A 25,540-nucleotide genomic window follows, 5' to 3' on the forward strand; every position below is an offset into this window, starting at 1 on the left:
GATTCCCAAGCGGGAACATGCCATACCATTGGGGGCCAAATTTAAAAGTACCAGGGTCAGGGGAGGGAACTGTGGGCAAGAGCCTGTATTTTGGTTTCTGAGAAAAAGGATGAGTGAAGTGGGGCTAGCAATTTTAGGATTATCCAGTTTGAGTAATTTCAGCAGGGTGGAGGGGCATATGGGCTGTCCCTAGGTGCCTTGCCCTAAGGTGATTAGGGCAGGTGAAGAGTGGCCTGGAGTGTGAAAGCCAATAAAGGAGGTGGCTGGGGATAAGGGCCCTGGATTGTTTGGTTTGCATTTGTAAAGAGTGCTCACTGGCAAGTTATTTACTATTGTTAGGAATAGGCTTACCCTGGGAGGGGCTGTCCCTCCAGAGTCAGCAAGGCACCAGATATCAAAGCATCAGAATACAGAAAGTAAAAATAGTGAATGCAGTTAGAAGCCAAGCACAGAAGACTCCTCGGGCTCCTGAGCCAAGCTCTGGAGAAAGCTGTGCTTTGCAGGCTAGCAAGCAAGACACACCAGACCTGGAAGGAAACCCCTTTCTCTTCCAGTATATCTCTAGCACTCTCTACTGACAAGGATTAACAGTTTGTAAGGGTGCAATATTTACAAAGCCCACATCCGTCATCACAGAACAGTTAAAGAAGGATGGATTTGGAGCTGAGAAGCAATCAATAGTAAACCAATGCAGAGACTCATGGACTTGCTATGTTGGAAGAAACACTAAGGTACTCAAGTTTCTTCCTATTTCCAATCTACATCCCATTTCATGATTGAATTCTTCCTACAAGATTCTGTCAGGCTCTCCTCCTACAGGTGTAGAGGCAAAGAAAGAAAGCTCTATATTTTAAACATGCTGTTGTTCAAAGTCTCAATACAACAACAATGCCTTCCAAGGGAAGCAGACTTTACAGTCAGTGATGAATCATTTCAATGGCATCTATTTAAGGATGTATTTTGACCAAAATGCATGTATTGCTTAAAACAGTAGTTTCTAGCCCTAACTGGTTTGGCTCAGTGGATGGAGCGTCGGCCTGTGGACTGAACGGTCCCGGGTTCGATTCCGGTCAAGGGCATGTACCTTGGTTTCGGACACTAATGCCCGGGTTTCAGGCTTGATCACTAGTAGAGGGCGTGCAGGAGGCAGCCGATCAATGATTCTCCCATCATTGATGTTTCTATCTTTCCTTCTACCTTCCTCTCTGAAATCAATAAAAATATATATGTTTTAAACTGAATTTGTGCTTCCTTGTAGCTGTCTGAGCTAGAGTCCAGGCCAGTGACTTTTTTTGGGGGGTGGAGGGTGGGGACTGGGGCTTTTAACTTACTGTTTTTGGCTTCTGCCCCATGAAATAGCTCTCATATATGTCCCCCAGGGATCTCCTACTGTTCAAATTAAACAGACATTTTTCACTAGCTGTCTCAGGCTAAGCACTTGCTCACTCTTTCTATTACCTCTCATAGTACAACTGTTTGCTTCTACATTTCTTGGACCTTCCTTCTTCTTCTCATTCCAGGTCTCCTTTTCCTCAATCTGCCCCTTAAAATCTGTACCTCCCTTCCTCTCTGTAAAAAATCAATAAAAATATATTTTAAAAAACACAGTAGTTTCTAAACACTTGGTGCTGGACTAGCTGAACAAAATTACCTGGGATGCCTTTTTAAAAAATTAATAGACTTTCTTTGTTATTGTTGTTTTTGGAGTAGTTTTAGGTTTTTAGAAAAATCAAGTGGAAAATATAGAGTTCCTATATACCCTCTCACAGCCCACTTTCCTTCAGTTTCCCTTATCATCGACATGTTGCATTAGTGCAGTAAACCAGTTACAATAGATGAGCCTATAGTGACACATTATTAAGTAAAATCCGTCATTTATATTAGTGTCCATTCTTTGTTTTGTACATTCTATGAATTTTAACAAATGTATAATGACATGTATTTACCATTGTTATATCATAGAGTATTTTTTACTGCCCTAAAACTCCTCTGTGCTCTGCCTATTCATCCCTCCCTCCCCACAACCCCTGGCAATTACAGATCTTTTTACTGTCTCATAATGACATATAATTACAATCATACAGTATGTAGCATATCACTTTAGCTTCTTTCACTTGGTAATGTACATTTAAGGTCCCTCCATTTATTTTCATGGCTTGATAGCTCATTTCTTTTTATCACTGAAGAATATTCCATTTTCTGGATGGGCCACAGTTTATTTATTCATTCACTTACTGAAGGACATCATGGTTGCTCCCAAGTTGTGGAAATTATGAATAAAGTTGCTATAAACATCCATGTGCAGGTTTTAGTGTGAACATAACTTTTTAATTCCTTTGGGAAAATAGCAAGTAGCACTTTCGCTGGATGGTATGTTTAGTTTTGGGGACTGCCAAACTGCCTTTCAAAATGCTATACCATTCTGTATTTCCACCAGCAATGAATGAGAATTCCTGTTGCTCCACATCCTCATTACTGTTTTGTGTTGTCTGGATTTTAGCCACACTAATAGGTGTGTAGTGTTGTCTCATTTTAATTTGCAATTCCCTAACTACATATAATGTTGAACATCTTTTCATATGCTTACTTGCCATCCATATATCTTCCTTGGCATCACATCTTTTGTCCACTTTTAAATTGGTGCTTTGCTTTGTTATTGTTGAGTTTCAAGTTCTTTGTATATTTTGGATAACAGTCCTTCATCAGCTATGTGTTTTCCAAATATTTTCTCCCAGTGTGTGGCTTGTCTTTTCCTTCTGTTAACAGTGTGCTTCACAGAGCAGAAGTTTTCAACTTTTATGTGGTCCTTTTTGTCCATTTCTTTCTTTTGTGGGTTATGCTTTTGGTGTTGTATATGAAACTTCATTGCTAAACCCAAGGCCTCCTAAATTTTATTTCTTTAAAGATAATATGCATGATAATTTTACAACCTACATCCAGTGGTGTGCTGATAAAGTTTTAATCATCAGTTCTCTGAAGAAAAAAAGCCCTGATTTATAAAATTTTCTGATTTCTGTGGTATAAAAACTCCCACCTTGGCCAATTTCAAACTACTATCTTGATATCACCGATAAATACGGAGTTGGAGGGAGATGCTTGGCTTTCTTGAGTCTGTATGAGTCAACTCAGCACACCACTGCATTTATCTGATAATTTGAATAAATTGAAGTCTTACCAGTCTTTTCCTGCTGTCTGTTGTTTCTATTGGTTTTCACTGAGGGCTTTCTGTCTTTGCTGTTTGTTACTGTGAGCAAAATTATTTGTGAGAAACCTTAGAGCCCTAGAATGAAGGTATGTTACTCTAGACTCAACCTTCCTAATGCCGCGACCCTTTAATATAGTTCCTCATGTTGTGGTGACCCCCAACCATAAAATCATTTTCGTTGCTACTTCATAACTGTAATTTTGCTACTGTTATGAATCATAATGTAAATATCTGATATGCAGGATGTATTTTCAGGGGTCGCGACCCACAGGTTGAGAACCGCTGCTCTAGAGCATTTGCATTTGTTTCTAGCAAGCACCTGGGGGCGCCACAAGACTGGTGCCTGAGGATTTTTTAAACTGCTGAGGTGAAATGAATTTGAACTATACACCAGAGAGCTCGCTATTAATTACCAGTTCTCATGGTTGTTTTCATCTTCTTTCCTCTCTTCTGCTTCAGGTTAATTTGAAATATCTTATGGTCCTCTGATATTGGGTGTGTGTGTGTAAGAAAATTGGGTTAATCAGGCATGGACTCCCTCAAATTATCTGTCCTCAGTGCATTAGTTTCCTATTGCTGCTGTAACAAATTACCACAAACTCAGTGGCTTAAACAACAAAGTTATTCTATAACATTCTGTAGGTCAAATGTCTAACACAGGTCTCACTGGGCTGAAATCAAGATGTCAGATGGTGTGTTCTTTCTGGAGATTTTAGGAGAGGATCCATTTCTTTGCCTTTTCCAACTTCTGGAAGCCACAACATTCCTTGGCCCACAGCTCCTTTTTCCATCTTTAAAGTCAGCAATGGCATGGTGAGTCCTTCTCAAATGGTACTTCTCTGACACTGATTCTTCTGCCTCTCTCCCACTTTTAAAGACCCTTGCAATCACATTGTCAATTCAAAGTGATCTCTCCATATCAAGAATGTTGCTATATAACATCACATATTCCCAGGGTCTGGAGACTAGGATGTGGACATCTTTGGGGAGTCATTATTCTGCTACCACACCTCTCCATGAGATGTTTCTTCATCTGCACCCACCATCCTCTTCTCTACTGTTGAGGAAGAGAAGTCCCTTGTGTGGTTCAAGGCCAATCCTTATCAGCCTATATCCCTGGGCTCATGCCCACTCTGAGGTCTTGTTCTGTCAGGCAACAGCTCTCTTCCTCTATTGTGAATCTCTCTCCTCTGGCTCCTTCCTCCCCATATGTGCTCATACTTAAGTCTATTCCTTCAAAAGGCCAATTTTCTTGGTCTTGTCTCCCAATATCCATCATGCAAGCTCCCTCCTTTCTTTATAGTTAACCCTCTAGAACAGGGATGGGGAATCTTTCTTCTGCCAAGGGCCATTTTGGACATTTATAACATCATTCGCTTAATATAATTTGCTTAATATTATTCACTTAATATAAATTTATGTTGCTATGAAAAAAGCTTCTATATTTACTGACTTTTGAGTCCCACCTGCGGTTGCCCTAGGAGTGCCAGACTAAATGATTTTGTGGGCCTTATAGGGCCCATGGGCTAGATGGAGCAGCATACACTTGTCTACCTATTCATTCTTTCATTTAGTCATTCATGCATTTCAGTAAATACCTATTATATTCCATGCACCCTGTTGGGCACTACAGCTAAGAATAAGACATAAATGGTCCCTGCTTTCACACAGCTTATAGTGTAATGTGAAAGAAAAACATTCAACATATAATTTCAACAAATTATGGCAAATGGAATGATAGGGGACATATAGAGTGCCAGGGGAGCTTAGGACAGTGGAACCAAAGACGGTATTGAGGGCAGGGCCATGGGGGAAGACTTCCATAATTGAGTGACATTTAGGCTGATAGAGTTATATAGATATTTGTTGAATGAATGACAGCAAGAGGTGGGGCTATTCCTCCTCAGTTTCTTTTTCTCTCTTCATTGTAACATGGCCCCTTATCCTGGGATTTGGAACAAGCCATAGCACTTCCTTTCTCCTTAGTGGTGCTAGCAAAGGCCGGTGTCAGTCAGTTTCTCAAAACTGAGCTTGTGTGCCCAGCTGGTGTGGCTCAGTGGTTGAGCATTGACCCATGAACCAGGAGGTCACAGTTCTATTCCCAGTCAAGGGCACATACCCGGGTTTCAGGCTTGATCACTAGTAGAGGGCATGAAGAAGGCAGCCGATCAATGATTCTCTCATCATTGATGTTTCTATCTTTCCTTCTACCTTCCTCTCTGAAATCAATAAAAAAACATATGTTTAAAAAAACTGAATTTGTGCTTCCTTGTAGCTGTCTGAGCTAGAGTCTGGGCCAGTGACTTTTTTTGGGGGGTGGGGGGTGGGGGCCGGGGCTTTTAACTTACTGTTTTTGGCTTCTGCCCCATGAAATAGCTCTCATATATGTCCCCCAGGGATCTCCTACTGTTCAAATTAAACAGACATTTTTCACTAGCTGTCTCAGGCTAAGCACTTGCTCACTCTTTCTATTACCTCTCATAGTACAACTGTTTGCTTCTACATTTCTTGGACCTTCCTTCTTCTCATTCCAGGTCTCCTTTTCCTCAATCTGCCCCTTAAAATCTGGAGTTGGGGCTCGTCACATTTCTTCACTCATTTGCATGGGCACTATCATCCACTCCATGGTTTTATCCCCAAATTTGTTTTTATCCCTGACTTATTTTGTGAGCTTCAGGTCTTTATCCTCAACCACATCTTGGATGCCTGCACTCTTACATTCAGCATGTCCCAAACTGTCTTCAGCACTGCCCCCATTTGCTCCTCCATTGATATCCCATTTCTGGAAATGATACCACTTGCCAACCAATTACCTTAACCAAAACCTCCTTATCATCTTTGACTTCTTTCTCACCTCTTCCTTCCAACCACTCACCAACTCCTAATTACTATTTTTCAATCTGCATCTTTATTCGTCTGTACTCCAGGCTGTCTTCCACATCTAGTCATCTAGTCTAGTCTTGAACTGGCCTGTCCCATTTTATCACCCTGCTATGCACCCTCCGAATGGCTGCCAGAGTGACTCATATTTTATCCTAGCCCTCATGCCCACAACCCTCCAATGGCTCCTAGGGTACAGAGAAGAAAATATAAGTTCTTTAACATGGCCCCTATGGAGCTCCATGACTGGTTCCTGCCTACCTCTCAGTCATGTTTCGACCTCCAGAACTGTAGAATACTAAATGTGTTTTAATAAATCACCACTAAGTTTGTGATGATTTCTTACAGCAGAAACAGACAACTAATATACAAAGCAAATGCCATCTTGTGCCATAAATATTGTATGTGCATACGTGATTAAAATGCATTTCTGAAAAAAAATGCATTTCTGAGGTTTGTTTTTGGGGTGTAAGAACCTTCCAGAATGTGCAGCCCATACCCTTGCTGAAAAGATGGACACTGAGGCCCCTCCCAGGCCTCACACCTTCCATCCAAGAAGTAGTTCAGAGCCCAGACAGGAATCTAGGTCTCCACACGTCTCAACCAGGGCTCCTTCTAATGCATTTAAAACTCTTGAAATGAGGTGAACAACTTTCTTTTATAATTTATGTGGAATGCACTGTGAAAAACAATTTTAGAAGCACATAAGTATTAAACACTGTAAATGAATAAGTCATGTTCTCGAGAGCTACAAGAAAAATTAACTGTCAGGCCTTCACAGTCATGTGAACCTTTAGCTATCCTACGTGGATACATTATTGCCTTTGCTTTTAAAGGACAAATAATTGAAAATAAGGAATAAGCCATATCCAAATCTAAGCCTCATAAGGAAATGAGAATACTTTGTTTTGCTGAGTATACCAATAGATGTTGGTATTTCAGCATCGTGCATTTAGTGATTCTGTGAACCTAAAAAATTCAGCTGCAGTCTACAACCATGTAAGTTTTTTCTGCAAGTGTGCTAATCCATGTTCTTGTTGGTGGACTGCATGCTGTATACAGTAATTTCCTTTGGGTATCCTCTGCTTTTGCTTTATGGTCACCAATAGCTATGTTCATGAAATTTCAGTCATAGGTATGTAGACTCTAATAAAATTCCTGTATTTTAAGAATGTTCACTTTATATAGTCCTGTTTTTGCCTAATGCCCCAAATGCCACAAGAGCTGTCTGGATGACTGACACCACAAACATGCATTCTGTAGAGAGGGCTGCAGGTATGAGATACTAGTCAGCTTATTCTGAAACTTCTGAGTATTATTCCTTCCAGAAAAGCATAAGGATAAACTTTGTTGTGTTATCAAAAATAGAACAAAAAGTGCTTTGACTATATTAAGAAGAAACTGTTATATTATCAAAAGTATATATGGTTCCAAATTATTTGGAGGGCTGTCTCAAAAAGAGAGATTGTTCTATTTCATTCCAGAAGGCAGAACTAAGGTAGTCAGTGGGAAGTTGAGAGAGGGAGAATTCAGTTTAATCCATGTATACATTTTTTTGATGCTGTGGGACTTCTGGCATGCCAGTAACCCCTGGAGCAATGGCCTTCTCAGCTGATAAATAGGGATAATAGAATACCATGTAGTGCATGAGGTTGTAGTGAGGATTAAACATAGCAATATTCAAGGAAGAACTTCACAAAACATTTCAAATACTCATAGTTTTAAAAAAAATACTTAATCTTTGCCAGAACCGGTTTGGCTCAGTGGATAGAGCGTCGGCCTGCGGACTCAAGGGTCCCGGGTTGATTCCGGTCAAGGGCATGTACCTTGGTTGCGGGCACATCCCCAGTGGGGGGCGTGCAGGAGGCAGCTGATCAGTGTTTCTCTCTCATTGATGTTTCTGGCTCTCTGTCCCTCTCCCTTCCTCTCTGTAAAAAATCAATAAAATATATTTAAAAAAAAGATTGCCAGTGAATATTTAAAAAAATAAAAATAAAAATACTTAATCTTTTAAGAGTCCTATTCAGATTTTAAAATAATCGTTAATTTTAGTTTCCTGCTATAATTATTTAGCATTCTTCAGATGCATATAGATAAACAATGTAATTTCCAATTGGCAGCACAGTTTGAAGAATTTTAAAAATTCTCACCTAAAGAGACATCTGGTATGTCTTATTTCAATCAATGCTTTACTCTCCCTTAATATCAATGGCTTTTTTTCTCCATCCTGGGTCTGAAGTCTTGTGGTATGAACTCCACCACGTTTGTGGAAACTGTTCTTGCTTTAATAAAGACAATTGTGACTATTAAAATCTGCATTGTTAATGCACTTAATGTCCAGTATTGTTGGGATTTGGGGAGAGCCCTACGAGGTTGCTAGTAAGACAAAGAGCATGTGAAGTCAAGCCAGGAAAAGAAGATGACACCATGCACATTTAAGACACATATACAGTTACATCCCAGAAAACAGAGTGCTATGTTGAGTTAATATATTTATTACAGCAGGTCTGTAGTCATCATTGCCATGAAAAATGTTTCATGAAATTTCACAAAATCCTTTAAGCTATTAGTATTAGCTTTTTTTTCATTTTATGGAGTGACTCTGTTAATTTATGAAATATTTACAGCGTTTACAAAAAGCAAGAGAATGTCTAATAAAATTTCTTATACATACAAAATTTATACATTATACTACTGTTTTTGAGATGTCTTATTTGATAGATCAATTAAACTATGACATAAAATAATTTACAAAGATATATTTAATCTCTCTTATTCATTGAAAACATAACCATATTAGCTATAAATAGTCCTTTACAGATCATTGTAAAACACATTAATTGCTTTCACTCTAGCCTTAACTTTTACAAATATACTTACTAAATGAATTAGTTCAGATATCAAATAGAACTGCATTTGAAATTTCACTTAATACTACAGAAAAAACAAACACAAAAACCTGAAAAAGCAAACTGCCAGGTATTCAAGTAAAAATTTGTAGAATCAGTTTTTATGCACGCTTGGGAGGAGGGGCACCCAACACCATTTGAATAGAAATCAATAAACACAATACTTTCAAGAATACGCTCAACAAATGTACATCTGCAGCTTTTATTTAAAAAAAATGATGCTTTAGCAATAGCTCAAACATCCAAGATGGTCAACCCTACGCTTTGGCAGATAAGCTGGTTTGACTAGAGCAACATTTGCGAAAACATTCACCTCAGCAGCATATGACACCCGACATCCTTGCACAGTGCTATCTAAGTGGTTTCCCACAACCTGAAAAGGGGTCAAAATTTTAGGCAAGCTCAAGGAAAAACTTAGAAAATAGAACTGGCAAAGTTTAAAAAAATCAAATCATATTAAACTGGGCCCCATCAGTTTTTTTTTTAATATAAAAATATGCTTCTCTTGAAAATTAGGGGAAAACACCTCATATTCCAAAATTTAATCTACACAGCTAGTTCTCCTTAAGTCACCACTTATGATGGTATAAAATTTGGCAATTATTGAAATACCTTGCTTTTGGATAATGCCTCAGAAGCTGAGCTCAATTTGGTTTTGGCAGTAACACACCTTTCACATCTGCATTCGTTTTAGATAATATGAAGCAATGCTTTTAAGCAACCTGAGGAAAATGCATTTCACAAAACGTTTATCCCCTTTAGTTTAAAATAATGTTGTTGCAATTAAGCCCATAAATTACATATTGTATACACAGCACTTCTAAAGAGGCAAATTAAATTTAAGCTTTATAGTTTTCAAAAACTTCTTTTGAAAGGTATCAGAATTTTTCCAAAACCCCATCTGGGCTCCTTTCTTCTGACTGCCGTGTAGACACTGTAGTTTTCTTGTAATATGTAATCTAGAAGGCACATATTCAAGAGTAAAATTATGTTAGTTCAAGTTCTACATGGAGGCAAATATTTTAATCTACTTTGTACAGAGGCCCCAAATGAAAGTCAACTATTTCCTTTATTCAGAGCTCAAACTCAGCATTGGGCAAGGCTCCCTCTCAGAAGTGTGTTTGCACGTGGGGCAGCATCTGTGAAGGGCTGGAAGGTGAAGTCGAGGGATCAGAAAGCTTGGCAGAGTTGGCGAGCTGCAACTCCTCCAGCCGCTTTATGTATTCGTCGCGCAATGCCAGGAGCTCCATGTAACGCTGCTCCACTGGATTTGGCTGCTGGAGAGAAGCACGAGCCTGAGTTACTGCTTTGTGCCCACCATGTCACAAAATTTCACCTGCTCCACATACATCTGCTATAGGCCCTGCTTTTTGAATAAGCCTCTAACTGAGGTTCAACATTTATGCATACTTTCCTTCCATATGGCTTAATTTAAAAATACAGAAAAGTACCAAGAATAATAAAATGCCACCAAGAAATAACTATGTACACATTTCCTCCCACATGCGTCACCATCTTTTTGAAGTTTTCAACCAAGACATAGCTCCTATCTCCTGTGCTGTCCGTCCCCAGGCCCACTGCCTTTTTGCTCCCAGAGGCAACAACTCTTGTCAAGTTGGTAGGTAGAGAATTGTGACACATTTCCTACAAGTGAGTATCCAGAAACAAAATACACTATTCTTTTCTATTTTTTTGAAAATTCACAACAAAGGTGGTATTCTGTAGTTAGTTATCAATTGACATTTTGACCTGACATTGTATTTCTGAATTGATTCTTGTATTCCACTGAATGAATGAACTAGTTTATCTATACATTCCCACATGAATGGGTAGCTGGCAATTTTCAGTGCTCCCCACTACTACATGCAATGCTCTACTATCCTTGGACACATCTCTTTGTGCACATGTGCAAATGTTTCTTGAAGGAATTTGACCAGGTATGGAACTGCTGGAGAGGATGGAAGGTCTGGTCTCTCTAACTTCACTAGATGCTGCCAAATTGTTCTCTGAGGTGATGATACAAACTTAGGCGCCGCTAGTGAGTTTGGTAGTTCCTGTTGCTCCATATCCTCACTAGAACTTGGGAATAGAAGAGTGTTTGTTTGCCAATTTGAAGAGAGTAACATGGTAGTTTTCTATTGCATTGCTCAGCTCTACTACATTTTTTCACGTGCTATTGCTTATAGTAATAAACGCACAACTGAGAGCAGCGGCTCTGACACCCACTGGCCTTGGTGTGAATCTTGGGTCTGCCTCTTAACAGCTGTGTGACTTAACCTTCTGGGATCCTCCTCTTCCCATCTGTCAAGAGGGAATAAAAACGACATGGACCTCACAGGGTTGCTGTGAGAGTGAAGGCAGTCAATACAGTCTGCTTTGCTACAACACCAAAAACTTTGATTGATAAACAGTGCATTGCCCTAACCGGTTTGGCTCAGTGGATAGAGCATTGGCCTGCGGACTGAAGGGTCCCAGGTTCGATTCCGGTCAAGGGCATGTACCTTGGTTGCGGGCACATCCCCAGTAGGGGGTGTGCAGGAGGCAGCTGATCGATGTTTCTCTCTCATCGATGTTTCTAACTCTATCCCTCTCCCTTCCTCTCTGTAAAACAAATCAATAAATTATATTTTTTTAAAAAACCAGTGCATTGATGTCTGTATAAAGTGCTGGAACAGGATGATTCTCCCCTGCACGTTAATTTTTAAAACTTTTTAACTGAGATATAAATTACACATTAATGTGCACAAATCTTAAAATGTTCAGCTCAATGAATGTTTACATATGTTGGCAATAATGTAATCACCACTCAGGCCAATGTATACAATAGAACAGCCCTCGGAAGACACCCTCGCCATCACATTAATGTTTTGAAGTGACCCAGGGCAAGCTTCTGGAAAGCTAAACAATATATGAAGACATTAAGAACAGTGCTAAAAGTCTACAGACGTGCCTTCCTTTAGTACTAATGGACTCCAGAGCTGTCCTGCTTTCCAATGATATCTACCAAAGCTGTGAACACCAACAAGGAAGCCATGAAGATGAGACACTAATAAAGAAAGGCTACACCTTGGATTAGACTGTCAATGCTGAGGGAAATGGTGTGGATTAGAAGCAGATGCCCTCCAGGACCTGCATCTCAGAGGAGGGAGCATTAAGCCTAGGGTTTAAGATCATGTATGTATTAGTTTCCTGTGGTTGCTGTAACAAATTAACACAAACTTGGTGGCTTAAAGCAGAAACTTATTTTCTCACAGTTCTGCAGAGCAGAAACCTGAAATCAGGGTGTTAGCAGGGCTGTGTTCCCTCTGGAGGATCTAGGGGACAATCCTTCCTTGCCTTTTCCAGTTTATGGTGGTTCTAGGCTCCTTGGCTTATAGCAGCATCGTTCTAATCACTCCTGTTTTCACATGGTGTTCTCCTGTATATACATCTATGGCTCAAATCTTGCTCTGCTCTCCCTTCTAAGGATACCTGTCATTGTATGTAGGGCTTACTCTAAATTCATGAGGCTCTCATCTTGAGATCCTTAACTCAATTAAACCTGTAAAGACCCTTTGTCCAAATAAGGTCACATTCCCAGGTTCTGAGTGGACATATGTTTTGGGGGTCACTATTCACCCCACTATAGACTGCCAAGGAGTGATCAATGGAAAACAAGTGCAAATGCAGCAGACATGTAACTGTGCCCACATTTCTACTGCAATTGTTGCTTTCATTAGAGCTTTGGTTACAAAAGTCCATGGATTTGGACCTAATCCTATTCTTCTTTTAAGCTGTGTTCTTTATCCTGTGACTGCAGAGTGTGAGATTTCTCAGAAATGCATATATGATATTAGAATAGAAATTAGAGGCCCGGTGCATGAATTTGTGCACCAGTGGGGTCCCTCGGCCTGGCCTGCAGGATCGGGCTGAAATCAGCTCTCTGACATCCCCGGAGGGGTCCCGGATTGCAAGAGGGCACAGACCAGGCTGAGGGACCCCACCGGTGCATGATTGGGGCTGGGGAGGGACGCAGGAGGTTGGCCAGCCAGGGAGGGACCGCGGGAGGGCTCCAGAGCATGTCTGGCCTGTCTTGATCAGCAGGACCCCAGCAGCAAGCTAACCTACCAGTCAGAGTGTCTGCCTCCTGGTGGTCAGTGCACATCATAGCAACTGGTTGACAGGTTGACTGTCTGCCCCCTGGTGGTCAGTGTACATAATAGCTGAGCAGTTGAGCAACCTTAGCATATCATCAGCATATTATGCTTTGATTGGTTGAACAGATGACCGGACACTTAGCATATTAGGCTTTTATTATATAGGATGTTTGGTAGAGTAAGGGCTGTGCAGTGCCTGTTAATATCCTTTTTTTCTCTTTATTCATTACACCGAGGTCCAGACACTGTTCTAGATGCTCAGGATCCATTTGTTTTTTATGATGTTTCTCTTCCAGCAGAGGGAGACAGATAAACAACAAATAACAATGATCCTGTGACTTACATAGAACATCCAAAGGTGATGAATACTGTGGGAAAGAAGTAGGGCAGGGTAAGAGGGTTGGAGAACAGGGGGGTGCCAGGTTCCCTAGAGACAGTGTGGTCTGGGGAACTTCACTGAAGTGGCTCCTGGTGGGGGAGGGTTAAGGGAGAACAGGGAAGGATGTAGGTGGATATGGGAGGACAAGCAAGGAGCCCAGTGTGGCTGAAGCAGAGTGTGTGAGAGTTGTTGGTGAGAAGGTGAGGGGGTTAGAGAAGGAAGGGGTAAGGCAGGGGTCATATAAGGCCTCAGAGGTCACCATAAGGATGTTAGCTTTGACTTGGGGTGAGATAAGCAGCTACCTGGATGGTTTTGAGTAGAAGAGTGGTGGGATCTGGCATATATTTTACAAGGACCACTTTGGCTGCTGCATTGAGAACAGAATAGAAGCAAGCAAGGGTAGAAATCAGGGAGTCCTGGCCAAGGGCATGGTAGGAACTGGTGAGAAGTGCTCAGAGGCCATACAGATTTTGAAGGCTGGGCCCAGCAGGCTCTCCTGACAGACTGGATGTGGAGTATGAGAGAGAAAGGTGTCAAAATGACTAAGGTCTCCAGCCAGAGTGACTAGGATGGAGTTGCTGAGAACTGAAAGGGGAAGATGGAAAAAGGAGCAGGTTTGGGGGAACATTAGGAGTTCTGGTTTAGACATGTTAAGTGTGATTTGCTAGGGCAGCACCATTTACCATCCAGTCCATTTTTTCCCCTATGCATTATGATACTACCTTCTTACCCTATCAAGTCTCCATTTCCATGTGTTCTGTTTCTGGTTGCTATTCTGTTTCAAATAAGTCTTGATATATAGCAGGATAAGCTCTTCCTTGACAATCTCCTTCAAAATTACCTTGGCTATTTTTAAAACTTCCCTGTTTCATATGACTATTATGACTATCAGTTTGTTATTGTACCAGTAAGGACAGTTAGACAAGAAAAAGAAATCAGAGTAAAAAAAATCATTTTTGCTGATGACAAGGTGGTGTAATTACAAAACTTGAGAGAGCAGATGGAAAAAACTATTAGAAATAAAAAGATAATTCAGTTTTGTAATTGGAACAAAATATATAGAAGTCATTAGCCTACAGGCAAACACAAATCATTTAGGAGATATAAATAGAAGTGTCCAATTGTGATAGCATACCAAAAGACAAATTAATGAAAAATGAAATTTAAACTCAAGTGACTTTAAATACTACATCTCAACTTTTTACTTGGGAAATGAATTATGAAGTAAAGAGTGTGCCAGCTCAGCACAGAAGAGAAGATAGGCAATCAGCTAGGCATGGAAGTATTTTAGGCTTCAAATGATGTTTATATTAATATTCCTTTTCACTTTTCTATCAGAAATGACTTACACACCCCACAGGTCAGCCTATTAATATTTGGCTGTTCTTGTTCTCATCCTTGAGTTACCACATGCAAAATGTGAACTTGCCCAGTGCAATCCTAGTAGATAGCTACATGAGGTGCAGTGGTTCCCCAAATATAATATGACGTTTACCAGCAGCTGAAGGATCCCATTTAGGTTTATAATGTGACTAATTTATACTTCTGCTTTCGACATGAGTAATTTCCTTATATTAAATAAGAGTACCAAATTTGCTTATTGATATCTTGTCAAATGTAAGCACTGGTTTTTCCATCAACTCTGCTGAGTTTTTATGTGGTAGCAAGGGTTGGTGGCTTTTGCTTTTAAAAGCACACTAACCCTGCCTTCTTCTAGGCCAGTGGTCGGCAAACTCATTAGTCAACAGAGCCAAATATCAACAGTACAATGATTGAAATTTCTTTTGAGAGCCAAATTTTTTAAACTTAAACTATATAGGTAGGTACATTGTTATTAACTTAATTAGGGTACTCCTAAGGCTTAGGAAGAGCCACACTCAAGGGGCCAAAGAGCTGCATGTGGCTCGCGAGCCACAGTTTGCCGACCACGGTTCTAGGCGAACAGCTCATTATAGGGAGGAGCTATATATGTTTTTGGTTCTGAAAGTACTGATAGCATACTGTAGTGCTGTGAACACTATAGGTACCCAGGAATCATTTTATTTTTATTTTTTAAATATATTTTTATTGATTTCAGAGAGGAAGGGAGATAGAGAGACAGAAACATCAATGATGAGAGAGAATCATTGATCAGCTGCCTTCTGCATGACTCACACTAGGGATCAAGTCTGCAATCTGGCATGTGCCCTGACCAGGAATCAAACCATGACTTCCTGGTTCATAGGTTGACACTCAACCACTGAGCCGTGATGACTGGGCCAGGAATCATTTTATACCAACTGGGCCACACAACTGAATAACAAATTAACTTTTAAGTGGTGAAGTATATTCTTTTAGGTTTATATTATACTAGAGGCCTATATAGGGGGGAGGTCCCTCAACCTGGCCTGGACCCTCTCCCAATCCGGGACCTCTCAGGGGATGTCTGACAGTTGGACATGCCTCTCGCAATATGGGACTGCTGGCTCTTAACCGCTCGCCTGCCTGATCACCCCAATTACTCACCTGCCTGCCTGATTGCCCCTGACCACTCTGCCTGCCTGCCTGATCACCCCTAATTGCTCACCTGCCTGCCTGATCACCCCTAACCGCCTCTGCCTCGGCCCCCGCTGCCGCGGTTTCATCCAGAAGGATGTCCAGAATGATGTCCAGCAGGTCGTTCGGATGTCTGGTCTAATTAGCATATTATGCTTTATTATTATAGATAATTTTAAAAGTCCTATATGATCAAATTTTAATCTGTTTCTGTATGACATAATGTTCTACATAAAATCATTGGCTTATGTTCCTGGGTGCTCCCACCAGCCTGGGAGCTCCTTGTGTACTAGTATGAAACCACCTCTTCTTAATCTCTATGTCCCCCCGTGTGCCTGATGCATGGGAACACTCAATATTTGGGGGATGAAAATACAAAGTGTCAAAGCACAGAAAAATATGTGTGGAAAAATCTATATTGAAAGGATAAGTTATTTTCTTTTTTGAGTAAATTTCACAGATTATAATATAGTCCAATTACTGTCTCAGAACAAAACAAAACCTCTACCAAGGAATGCTCAGTGCTATCTAGCCCAGTTCTATTTTGCTAAGCTCTTTGAGAACAAGGGAATAGATACATTACAGCAAGTTATTCGACTGATGTCTCTTCCAACTTCCCTTGTCACACAATTATTATTATTACCATTATATATTCAGAAATGAATTGCTCAAAATTCCTTGAATTTCAAGAATTTATCTAAGTACAAATGGGTGAGGGAAGATTATATAATCTATACAGAAATTGCCAACATTTTCTAATTACCAGTGGTTGAAAAAAAAAGCCACAATAAACACAGAAAAGGCTTAATGTATAGGACAAACAGTGCTCATCTATATAATCTTTTTTAATTAGAAAAGGGACATGTCCTCTGTAACAGCAATTAAAACCCTGGAAAAAGTCCCATTTCCTCTTTATTTGATATTCCACTCAATAGAGCTACTGCTAACTACATGTCCTAAACATGCTTCTCAAATCCCAAACTAAACAAGTGAATGTTCTCCAGCCCTGGAATCTGTCACTTTCCAAAAGATTACACATTTCAACCATTACTAAATTGCAAGAGCCTTTCATGCATGCAGCAGAGACCTTGCAATGAGAGTGCCTGCTTGAACCAGGCATTTCCCCAATGAGGAGAGAGAGCACAGAATGGCGTGCAGCCAGCTGCCTGAGTGGAATAAACAATCTCAGAGACAGACTGCAGCACTGGGTCCCTGCTGTTGCCCGACGATTTCTAGCAGGATTAAAGCTGGCACTTACGCAAGACTGGCCTGTGAGAACAGGTAGTCAACCATCCAAACCGCAGGAAAATGTGCAAACCTTTACAAAAAGCAATCACAAATACTGAATATTTATAGCACTTAGAAGAAATCACTAAATGGTGGTACTTCCGAGCTTTTACAAACAGGCTGTATTTTCCTTCTGATTTCTGATGAAGTCGGGGTGGGAAAATGGAAAGCCTGAGTGTGTCTTTAATAAAATGTGGCATGTTTTCCATCAAAAACCATTGTTTTCACTTTTGAATGATAAATGGCCAATTGAGTGTACTATCCATTGACAGAGCAATTATCTTTATTTTAGAAATAAAGACCCTCAGGAAAAAGCACTCTGATGTTAGTTGACCTAGTACATACTCCTGAACCAGAGCGTAGGAAATGTTTTCTTTCCTATGATGTATAAAAATTTCCAGTGATTAAAGGAAATCTTTGACTATCAAAACTCAGAAAATTTTGCCCTGGCTGGGTAGGTCAGTGGATTAGAGTATCATCCCAATATGCCAAGGTTGCAGGCTTGATCCCTGGTCAGGGCACATACAAGAATCAACCAGTTAATGCATACATAAGTGGAACAACAAATTGATATTTCTCTCTTTCTCTCTCTCTCTCTCTCTCTCAACCAATAAAAAATAAAATTTAAAAAACCTCAGAAATTTTCCAGAGCTTTAAATAAGTTTACATTTCAGTGAAAAAAATTATTCCCATTGACAAAAGAATGTAAGTTTAACCCCAGTCCAAATAAATGGTTTAGTAAGGAACGGATCCTTCCCTAAATTCTCCAGAGAAAGTGTGGCCCAGTGATACCGATTTCAGATTTCTGGCTTCCAGAACTAGAAGAGAATAAATGTGTTGTTTTAAGCCAAAAAATAAAATAAAAATAAAAACAATTTTTAATAAAAGTTGTGTTTAAAACCAAGTGTGACTTATTAGTCTGATAATTTCTCCTCATAATATTAAAAACAAACACAAAGTAACATTTTCAAAGTCCAGAAGTAATCAATCAACATGACTATCTTTTAACAATGTCAGTTCATTTACCTGTTGTTTGATTCTGGGGTTCCATCTAATGTAGTAATTCACCCAAAGTTCCAAATGACGCATACTGGCAACTGGATATAAAACTCGATTGATTTCTTTAGTATAGAAGGGATTTTTGAATGTGTCTTTATTACTGTTTATCAGCGACCACAAAGAAACTGTTCTTTCTGTAACTTTCTGTAGAAAAAGAGAAAGTAGAAAGCCTAAGTAAAACACACACAAGCACACAAAACATTTTACAGCCTGTGGCAATACAGCTGAGCACCAACTAGAATCACACATTTACATTATCCCCATAATAGCTCAAAAAGCCTCATGGGCCAGTGAGTGCTCCAAAGCCACTTACTGATATTTGCATAGATAATGGCCTAGCTTGAGAGCCACTATTTCTGCCAGAAGATAGAGGTGCAGGATGCTATAATATTAAATGCAATTCACTGACCTAAGAAGACTATTACTGGCTAGGTAAAACATTTATGAACAGATGGGCAGTATGCTTTTTTTTAATTAAGCAGAAAGAAAAATACTCATAAGAACCCACTGACTTTTTTCATTTCTGACAGTAGGCATCTAGATATAAAGTTATTTTAATCAATGACACAAATGTTTAGTCTACATCATGCTAACATTAGGATATTTGGAAAAAACCTGGGTAACTGACTTCACTGAATCTTCACTTTTTAGTCTGGTGTCCATCATCTCATACAGATAGTCACATTTTCATTGTATTTTTATTATAGATTTTGACCATAAACCAACGAAAAACCAAAGCTTGGGAAAAATGCAAGCATTAAAATTACCAAAGGCAGAATTTAAAACTCTTACTATTTTTTTAAAATATATTTTATTGATTTTTTTACAGAGAGGAAGGGAGAGAGATAGAGTCAGAAACATCGATGAGAGAGAAACATCGATCAGCTGCCTCCTGCACATCTCCTACTGGGGATGTGCCCGCAACCCAGGTACGTGCCCTTGACCGGAATCGAACCTGGGACCTTTCAGTCCACAGGCCGATGCTCTATCCACTGAGCCAAACCGGTTTTGGCAACTCTTACTATTAATCATTCAATAAGAAAGAACCAATAAGCTACAACTGGAAGCTAAAAAGAACAGCTTGAAATAAGAGACTGAAGAAATTTCTTTGACATACATACTAAATTAATGTGAATGATAATAATGCAGTGTAATTTGGCCTTCATTGGAATCCACCTAAAACTTTATCTGTACGTTTCTGATAGCACATGCATGTTGCATTGGATTTATTTGCATGCTTGTTTTTGTTTTTAGACATGCACATACATAGCTTAAAAAGCCAAATCATTCAACAAGTTTTGTTATGAAAACACAAAAAAGTAGCCTATTGCCCCTCTTCCTAGAAGCAACAGTTTGATTTTTAAAATCAATTGATTTAATTATTTGGTATTTACCCCCAAATCTCTAAATATCATGCTTTTCTTGCTACCTATTGGCTATCCAGTTATAGGCATTAATTATAATACTGACACACTGAGAATGTCTCTCCTCCATCTTGCCACACGCACATACTTTACATCCTGCCTCATACTGCCAATATATAGCCAGCTTTGATCACATCGATGTTTAGTGTTTAGATTCCTATGACAAAGCAAGTGCTGTTGCTAGGTAAGCCACATAGTCACTTATTCTGTGATTTCTTTTCCTGCACATTTTTTTTTGTTTTCCCTCTATTTAACAACTGTCTATTCTGTTTGTTTACTTTTCTTGGCGGTCATCATTAATTCAACCCCAAATTTTTTCTCCAGTCTCAAAACTTCTGCCAAGACGCTGCACACCTGGAGCCTCATTTCATCTTCAGAGGAAAGTGGCACTGGGTGCCCCTACACCTTATATCCAACTGTCATCTTAGATCTCTTCTGTTTTGCCCTGAGGATCCTTTCTTGACTCTCTCTGTACTAGAGCTCCTGCTTCCTGAATTCCATGCAGTCTTCTTTCTTATTTGCATGGAGCACATATCCCAGTAACTTCCAGATAAAGGGTGTGGTGCAGAAGGTAAATTTTTCTTGTTGCCATGAATTTCTAGGAATATCGTTGGTCTACTTTCAGATTAGGTTAACAGTTTGCTGGCTATAGAATTCTAGGTTGAAACCATTCTCTTTTAAATTTCTGAAAGCTGCCCTGGCCAGTGTGGCTCAGTTGGTTGGACATCCTACCGTGCACCAAAAGGTTGCTGGTTTGATTCCTGGTCGGGGCACATGCCTGGGTTATGGGCTCAATCTTCAGTAGGGGGCGTGCAGGAGGCAGCCAATCAATGTTCCACTCTCTCATCAATGTTTCTCTTTCTCCCTCTCCCTTTAAAAATCAATAAAAATATTAAAACAAACAAAAAACAAAACAAAAAACATTCTGAAGGCAATGCGCCACAGACTGCTAGCTTCTAATACTGCTGTTGAAGAATTCAGTCTTCCTGATTTCTGTTTGTTTTGCAAATAACCTATTTTTTTATCATTTCTTTTGTTTAGTCCCCAGTGTTCTGAAACTTCACAAAGATGTGCCTTATTTCAGGTCTATTTTTGTCCACTCTGCTTGGGCACTTAGCAAGCTTCTCAATGTGGAAGCCCATGTATTTCAATTCTGGGAAATATTTTCAAGTTATTTCAGTAATTTCCTGCTCTCTGCTTTCGATATTTTCTCTTTGTAGAAGTCCTATTATTTGGATATTGGAACTCCAGGACTGATCTTCTAGTTTTCTTGTGTCCATTTTCTACCTTTCTCTGCATTCTATTTTCTGGGAGATTTCAACTTTATCTTCCAACTCTTCTGAGTTTTTAATTTCTGTTGATAGTATGTTTTTATTTCAAGTTCTTTTCTGATGTCTAAATGTCCTTTCCAAGTAATATCCTGTTATTATTTCATGGGTATATATATATATATATATATATATCTATTAGAGGCCCAGTGCATGAAATTTGTGCACTGGGGAGGGAGTGTCCCTCAGCCCAGCCTGCACCCTATCCAATCCAGGACCTCTTGGATTGATGCTTAACTGCTTCCCTGCCAGCCTGATCTCCCCCAACTGCCCTCCCCTGCGGCCCAATCGACCCCAACTGCTCTCCCCTGAAGGCCTGGTCGCCCAAACTGCCCTCCCTTACCGGCCGGATTGCCCCAACTGCCCTCCCTTGCAGGCCTGGTCCCCCCCAACTGCCCTCCCCTGCAGGCCTGGTCGCCCCCAACTGCCCTCCCCTGGCTGCCATCTTGTGATGAAGTGGGGGCGGCCATATCATGGTGGCCATCTTGTGATGATGTGGGGGTGGCCATATTGTGGCGGCCATCTTGTGATGACATGGGGGGCAGCCATCTTGTGACAACGTGGGGACAGCCATCTTGTGATGCGAGGGCATTAGGGTCAATTTGCATATTACCTCTTTATTTTATATATATAACATATATATTATATATATGTATCTATATATAATATATATAATATATATATTATATATATATGTATCTATATATAATATATATATATACTTTTTTTCTCTTTCTAGTAAATGCTAGCTTCTTGTCTATGTTTCCCACTTCCTTACATTGTAGGTAGCTATTTTCTCCAAGCTGCTTTCTCTCTGTCTCTTGGTTGTCTGCTATTACGTAAGAGTAGAGGAAAGAAGAGTTGACTGGAAGCTCTGAGATCATGAGGCTAGTTAACTTGAGCTTCAATGTGAGGAACCCTAGGTGTTGTTATCTCTTCATGGGCTAGTCAAGTTTCCACAGAGATTCTTTTTTTAAAAAAATATATTTCTTTATTGATTTCAGAGAGGAAGAGAGGAGAGAGAGATAGAAACATCCATGATGACAGAGAATCATTGATCGGCTGCCTCCTGCACAACCCCCCACTGGGGATCGAGCCGCAACCTGGGCATGTGCCCTTGGCCAGAATCGAACCTGGGACCCTTCAGTCTGCAGGCTGACGCTCTATCCACTGAGCCAAGCCAGCTAGGGCAGATTCTTTTTTTTTTAAGTTGAGGTGGAGTTCACATACCATAAAAGTCACCATTTGAAAGTTAACAAATGAGTGGCTTTTAGTACATTCACAATGTTGTGCAATCATCACTTCTATCAAGTTCCAAGGTATTTTCATCATCCTAAATGGAAACTCTATACCCATTAACCAGTCATTTCCCCCATTCTCCCTTCCCTCCAGCCCCTGTCAACTACAGATGTACTTTCTGTCTCTATGAATGTATTATTCTGGATATTTCATATAAACAGAATTATATAGCATGTGGCCTTTGTATGTCTGGCTCCTTTAACTTGGCATAATGTTTTCAAGGTTCATCCATGTTGTAGCATGGATCCAAACTTCATTCCCATTTTGGGCTTAATAAGATTCCATTGTGCCCTAGTTGGTATGGCTCAGTGGATAAAGTGCCAGCCTGCGGACTGAAGGGTCCCAGGTTCGATTCCAGTCAGGGCACATGCCTGGGTTGCGGGCTCGATCCTCAGTAGGGGGTGTGCAGGAGGCAATCAAACAATGATTCTCTCTCATCATTGATGTTTCTATCTATCTCTCCCTTTCCCTTCCTCTCTGAAATCAATAAACATGTATTAAAAAATTCCATTGTGTGTTTATTTATTCATTAGCTGATGGATATTAGGGTTGTTGCCACCTTTTAGCTATTATTAGTTGTGCTACTATGAACATTTGTGCACAAGTTTTTGTTTCAACCCCTATTTTCATTTCTCTTAGGTATATACCTAGGAATGGAATTGCTAGGTCATATGCAAATTCTATATTTAGTTTTCTGAGGGCCCACCAGACTGTTTTCCACAGTTGCTGCACCATTTTATACCTCCACCAGCAATGTCAATCTTTTCAACAGAGAAACTTCTTTCATGCTCCCACCTGGAAAATAAGGACCTGCTGCCATAATGCTGGGAGTCAGTAGCGGAAGTGAGCTGGGGCTCTCACAAGTCAGCTCATCTCCATTCACATCACTGATGACTCTAGTCCTGGCCCAGAGACTCACTCATACCCTCTCACAAAGAAATCTCAGAGTCCTTAGCTCCACAGAGTGGTAGAGGGACCTGGGGAAGCTAACTGTTTATTCTAAACAGATCTTCGGGTTATCTTATTCTTCCCCCTTCAACCTACACACCTGGTACACCTTTGCCCCAGAACCCCTGAGTCATCTGGAATTCCTGCAATGTAAAATGGGCTAGTTCTTGACTTCCCTGATGCTGGTTTGAGATATGGTATTTTCAAACTAAGTTATTTACCACTTATCTAATAGCTTTTCAGCTTCTAAAAGTTTGCTACTATGTATCCTTTCTCATTTTTCTTGCTCTTGTGGGTTTATGCCTTTAAAAAAATTCCCTTTACTGATATTTTCATGGCTTTTTGGTAAGGAGACCTTGCATATCTATAAAGTTATTCCACTCCCTGAGGGCAAAGTCAATGTCTTACCCCTGCAGTAAATACCACATACTCAACAAACCCTGGTTGAACTGAAAACACCCAAGCTTGAGGTAAAAAATAAGAAACTTTGCACTTACTATAAACTAAGTTACCAAATTCTTTGTATTTCATGGCACACTAGACACATGTAACTACAAAGATTAGCATTTTTCACTCACCTGTCTTTCTCTAGCAGATTCACAGTTGTATAAGAAAGTACCAAACCGGCAACTATACAGATGATCCAAAATTGTCATCAAAAATCGTTCATTGAATTCAAAAGCTGTAGGGAACTAGACATAAACAAGCAAGTAAACAAAGCATGAAAACTCGGATTGACCTTTTATAAAACTGAAAAGAGATTCATAAACTTTACTACACTTTGCTTTCCAGGAAGGACAGCAGAGGCTGCAATCCGCATATGCCCATTCTCATTTATTGGTGATTTGCAGAGGACTGAAGAGTTTAAATAAGGGTCAAGTAAAGGAATAAAAAGGAAAACAAGCTGATTTTCTGGGTTCTCCTGAGTGTACAGAATATATCGGATGGTTTAATTATTTAAGGTATTATAAGTTATCAGATGCCAGTATACATGGACGGAAAAGATAAATTGGTATTGTCAATTCCATTGTTCCTTCATTAGTAGAGTTAATACAACCAAATATTGAATTTTAAAACTTTATTATGAAAAACCCCAGACATATAAATAGTAGTGAGAATAAAAAAGGGAAATTCATGTATCTATTACCCGGCTTTAACAATTATTTGCACATAGCCAAACTGGTTGCAGCTCTTATTTCTGCTCTGTTTTATTTGGATGCAAATCCCATATATCAAAATATTTAAACATTAAATTCAATGTATTTTTATCCTATATATCCCTTACCTGTTTTGACATTTGCCATACACAATCAATAAACTGGAGAAAAATAGGAGATCGGTCAGCATCTGCGTGATTTTTATCACCATGACCTATTCTCTGAAATAAATTGGTGAAGATGATTTGATGAAGATTAATTTATAGGTACAAAACCAAGGAAGCACATAACTCACAAAATATGGCAATACAACTCAGCGATCTGCTTTCCAAATGCCAAGTCTCTCAGAGAGTTAATAGTATATTTTCCTTGGGAATATAGAAAATAGTATAAGATTTTGAGATAATAAAAATTAAGTATACAAACTTTCATGAAATAGCAATACAAATTGGCAAAGTATCATCATATGTGAGTGTTATAACTCTTTCATCCGATTGGAATTTTGTCCAAGTCCTGGGCAGCTGCAGGTAGACTGGATTGGATTATCCTGCAGAATATGTTACCTGTTGCTAAGGGACCAGTCCTAAAATTTCAGGACTTAAAACCATACACAAAAGGGTGTGATTATTATAATTAAAAGTAAATTCTTTCTCTCTTAAAAGCAAGACAAAAACCTAACCATTTACTCATTTTCTAAACAATGATTCTTTTTACTTAAAAATGTTATTCACACTACTTATGAAATTTGGGTGAAAGATAAAAGGTTACATAGCAGTGTTTCTGAATATCATTTGGGGAGCTTGTTGAAAAATGCTTATTCAAAGGGTGTCTAGAAACAAGACCTGGTAATAGGAATTTTAATACCTTCTCTCGATTTTAAAAATGTGCATCAGAGAAAAATAATGACAAAAGCCTTAACTGAAAGTCTAGTATTTCTATAAAATATATTTGACTCTAATAGCTATAATATTAGTTGAAAAAGAATTGTCATCCT

At 39.5% G+C, this 25,540-nt stretch overlaps 1 protein-coding gene across 5 annotated transcripts in view; it reads right to left on the minus strand.

The window, feature by feature from the left end:
- Positions 1-8,560: 8,560 nt before the first annotated feature.
- MTM1 (myotubularin 1) overlaps positions 8,561-25,540 on the minus strand; it is a 101,177-nt gene continuing 84,197 nt past the window's right edge. For 4 of the 5 annotated variants that reach the window (XM_006087736.2, XM_023753047.1, XM_014454937.2 and 1 more), the window contains 4 exons: positions 24,675-24,767; positions 23,968-24,081; positions 18,358-18,534; positions 8,561-10,271 (listed from right to left, as the gene is read on the minus strand). In XM_006087736.2, the coding sequence (XP_006087798.1) occupies positions 10,104-10,271; positions 18,358-18,534; positions 23,968-24,081; positions 24,675-24,767 (552 nt within the window). In that variant the 3' untranslated portion in view covers positions 8,561-10,103. The remainder of the gene's footprint in view (positions 10,272-18,357; positions 18,535-23,967; positions 24,082-24,674; positions 24,768-25,540) is intronic. The other variant, XM_014454938.2, reaches the window with a different exon arrangement.

Source organism: Myotis lucifugus, unplaced genomic scaffold (assembly GCF_000147115.1).
Source record: "Myotis lucifugus unplaced genomic scaffold, Myoluc2.0 scaffold_40, whole genome shotgun sequence".
NCBI classification, from domain to species: Eukaryota; Metazoa; Chordata; class Mammalia; order Chiroptera; family Vespertilionidae; genus Myotis; species Myotis lucifugus.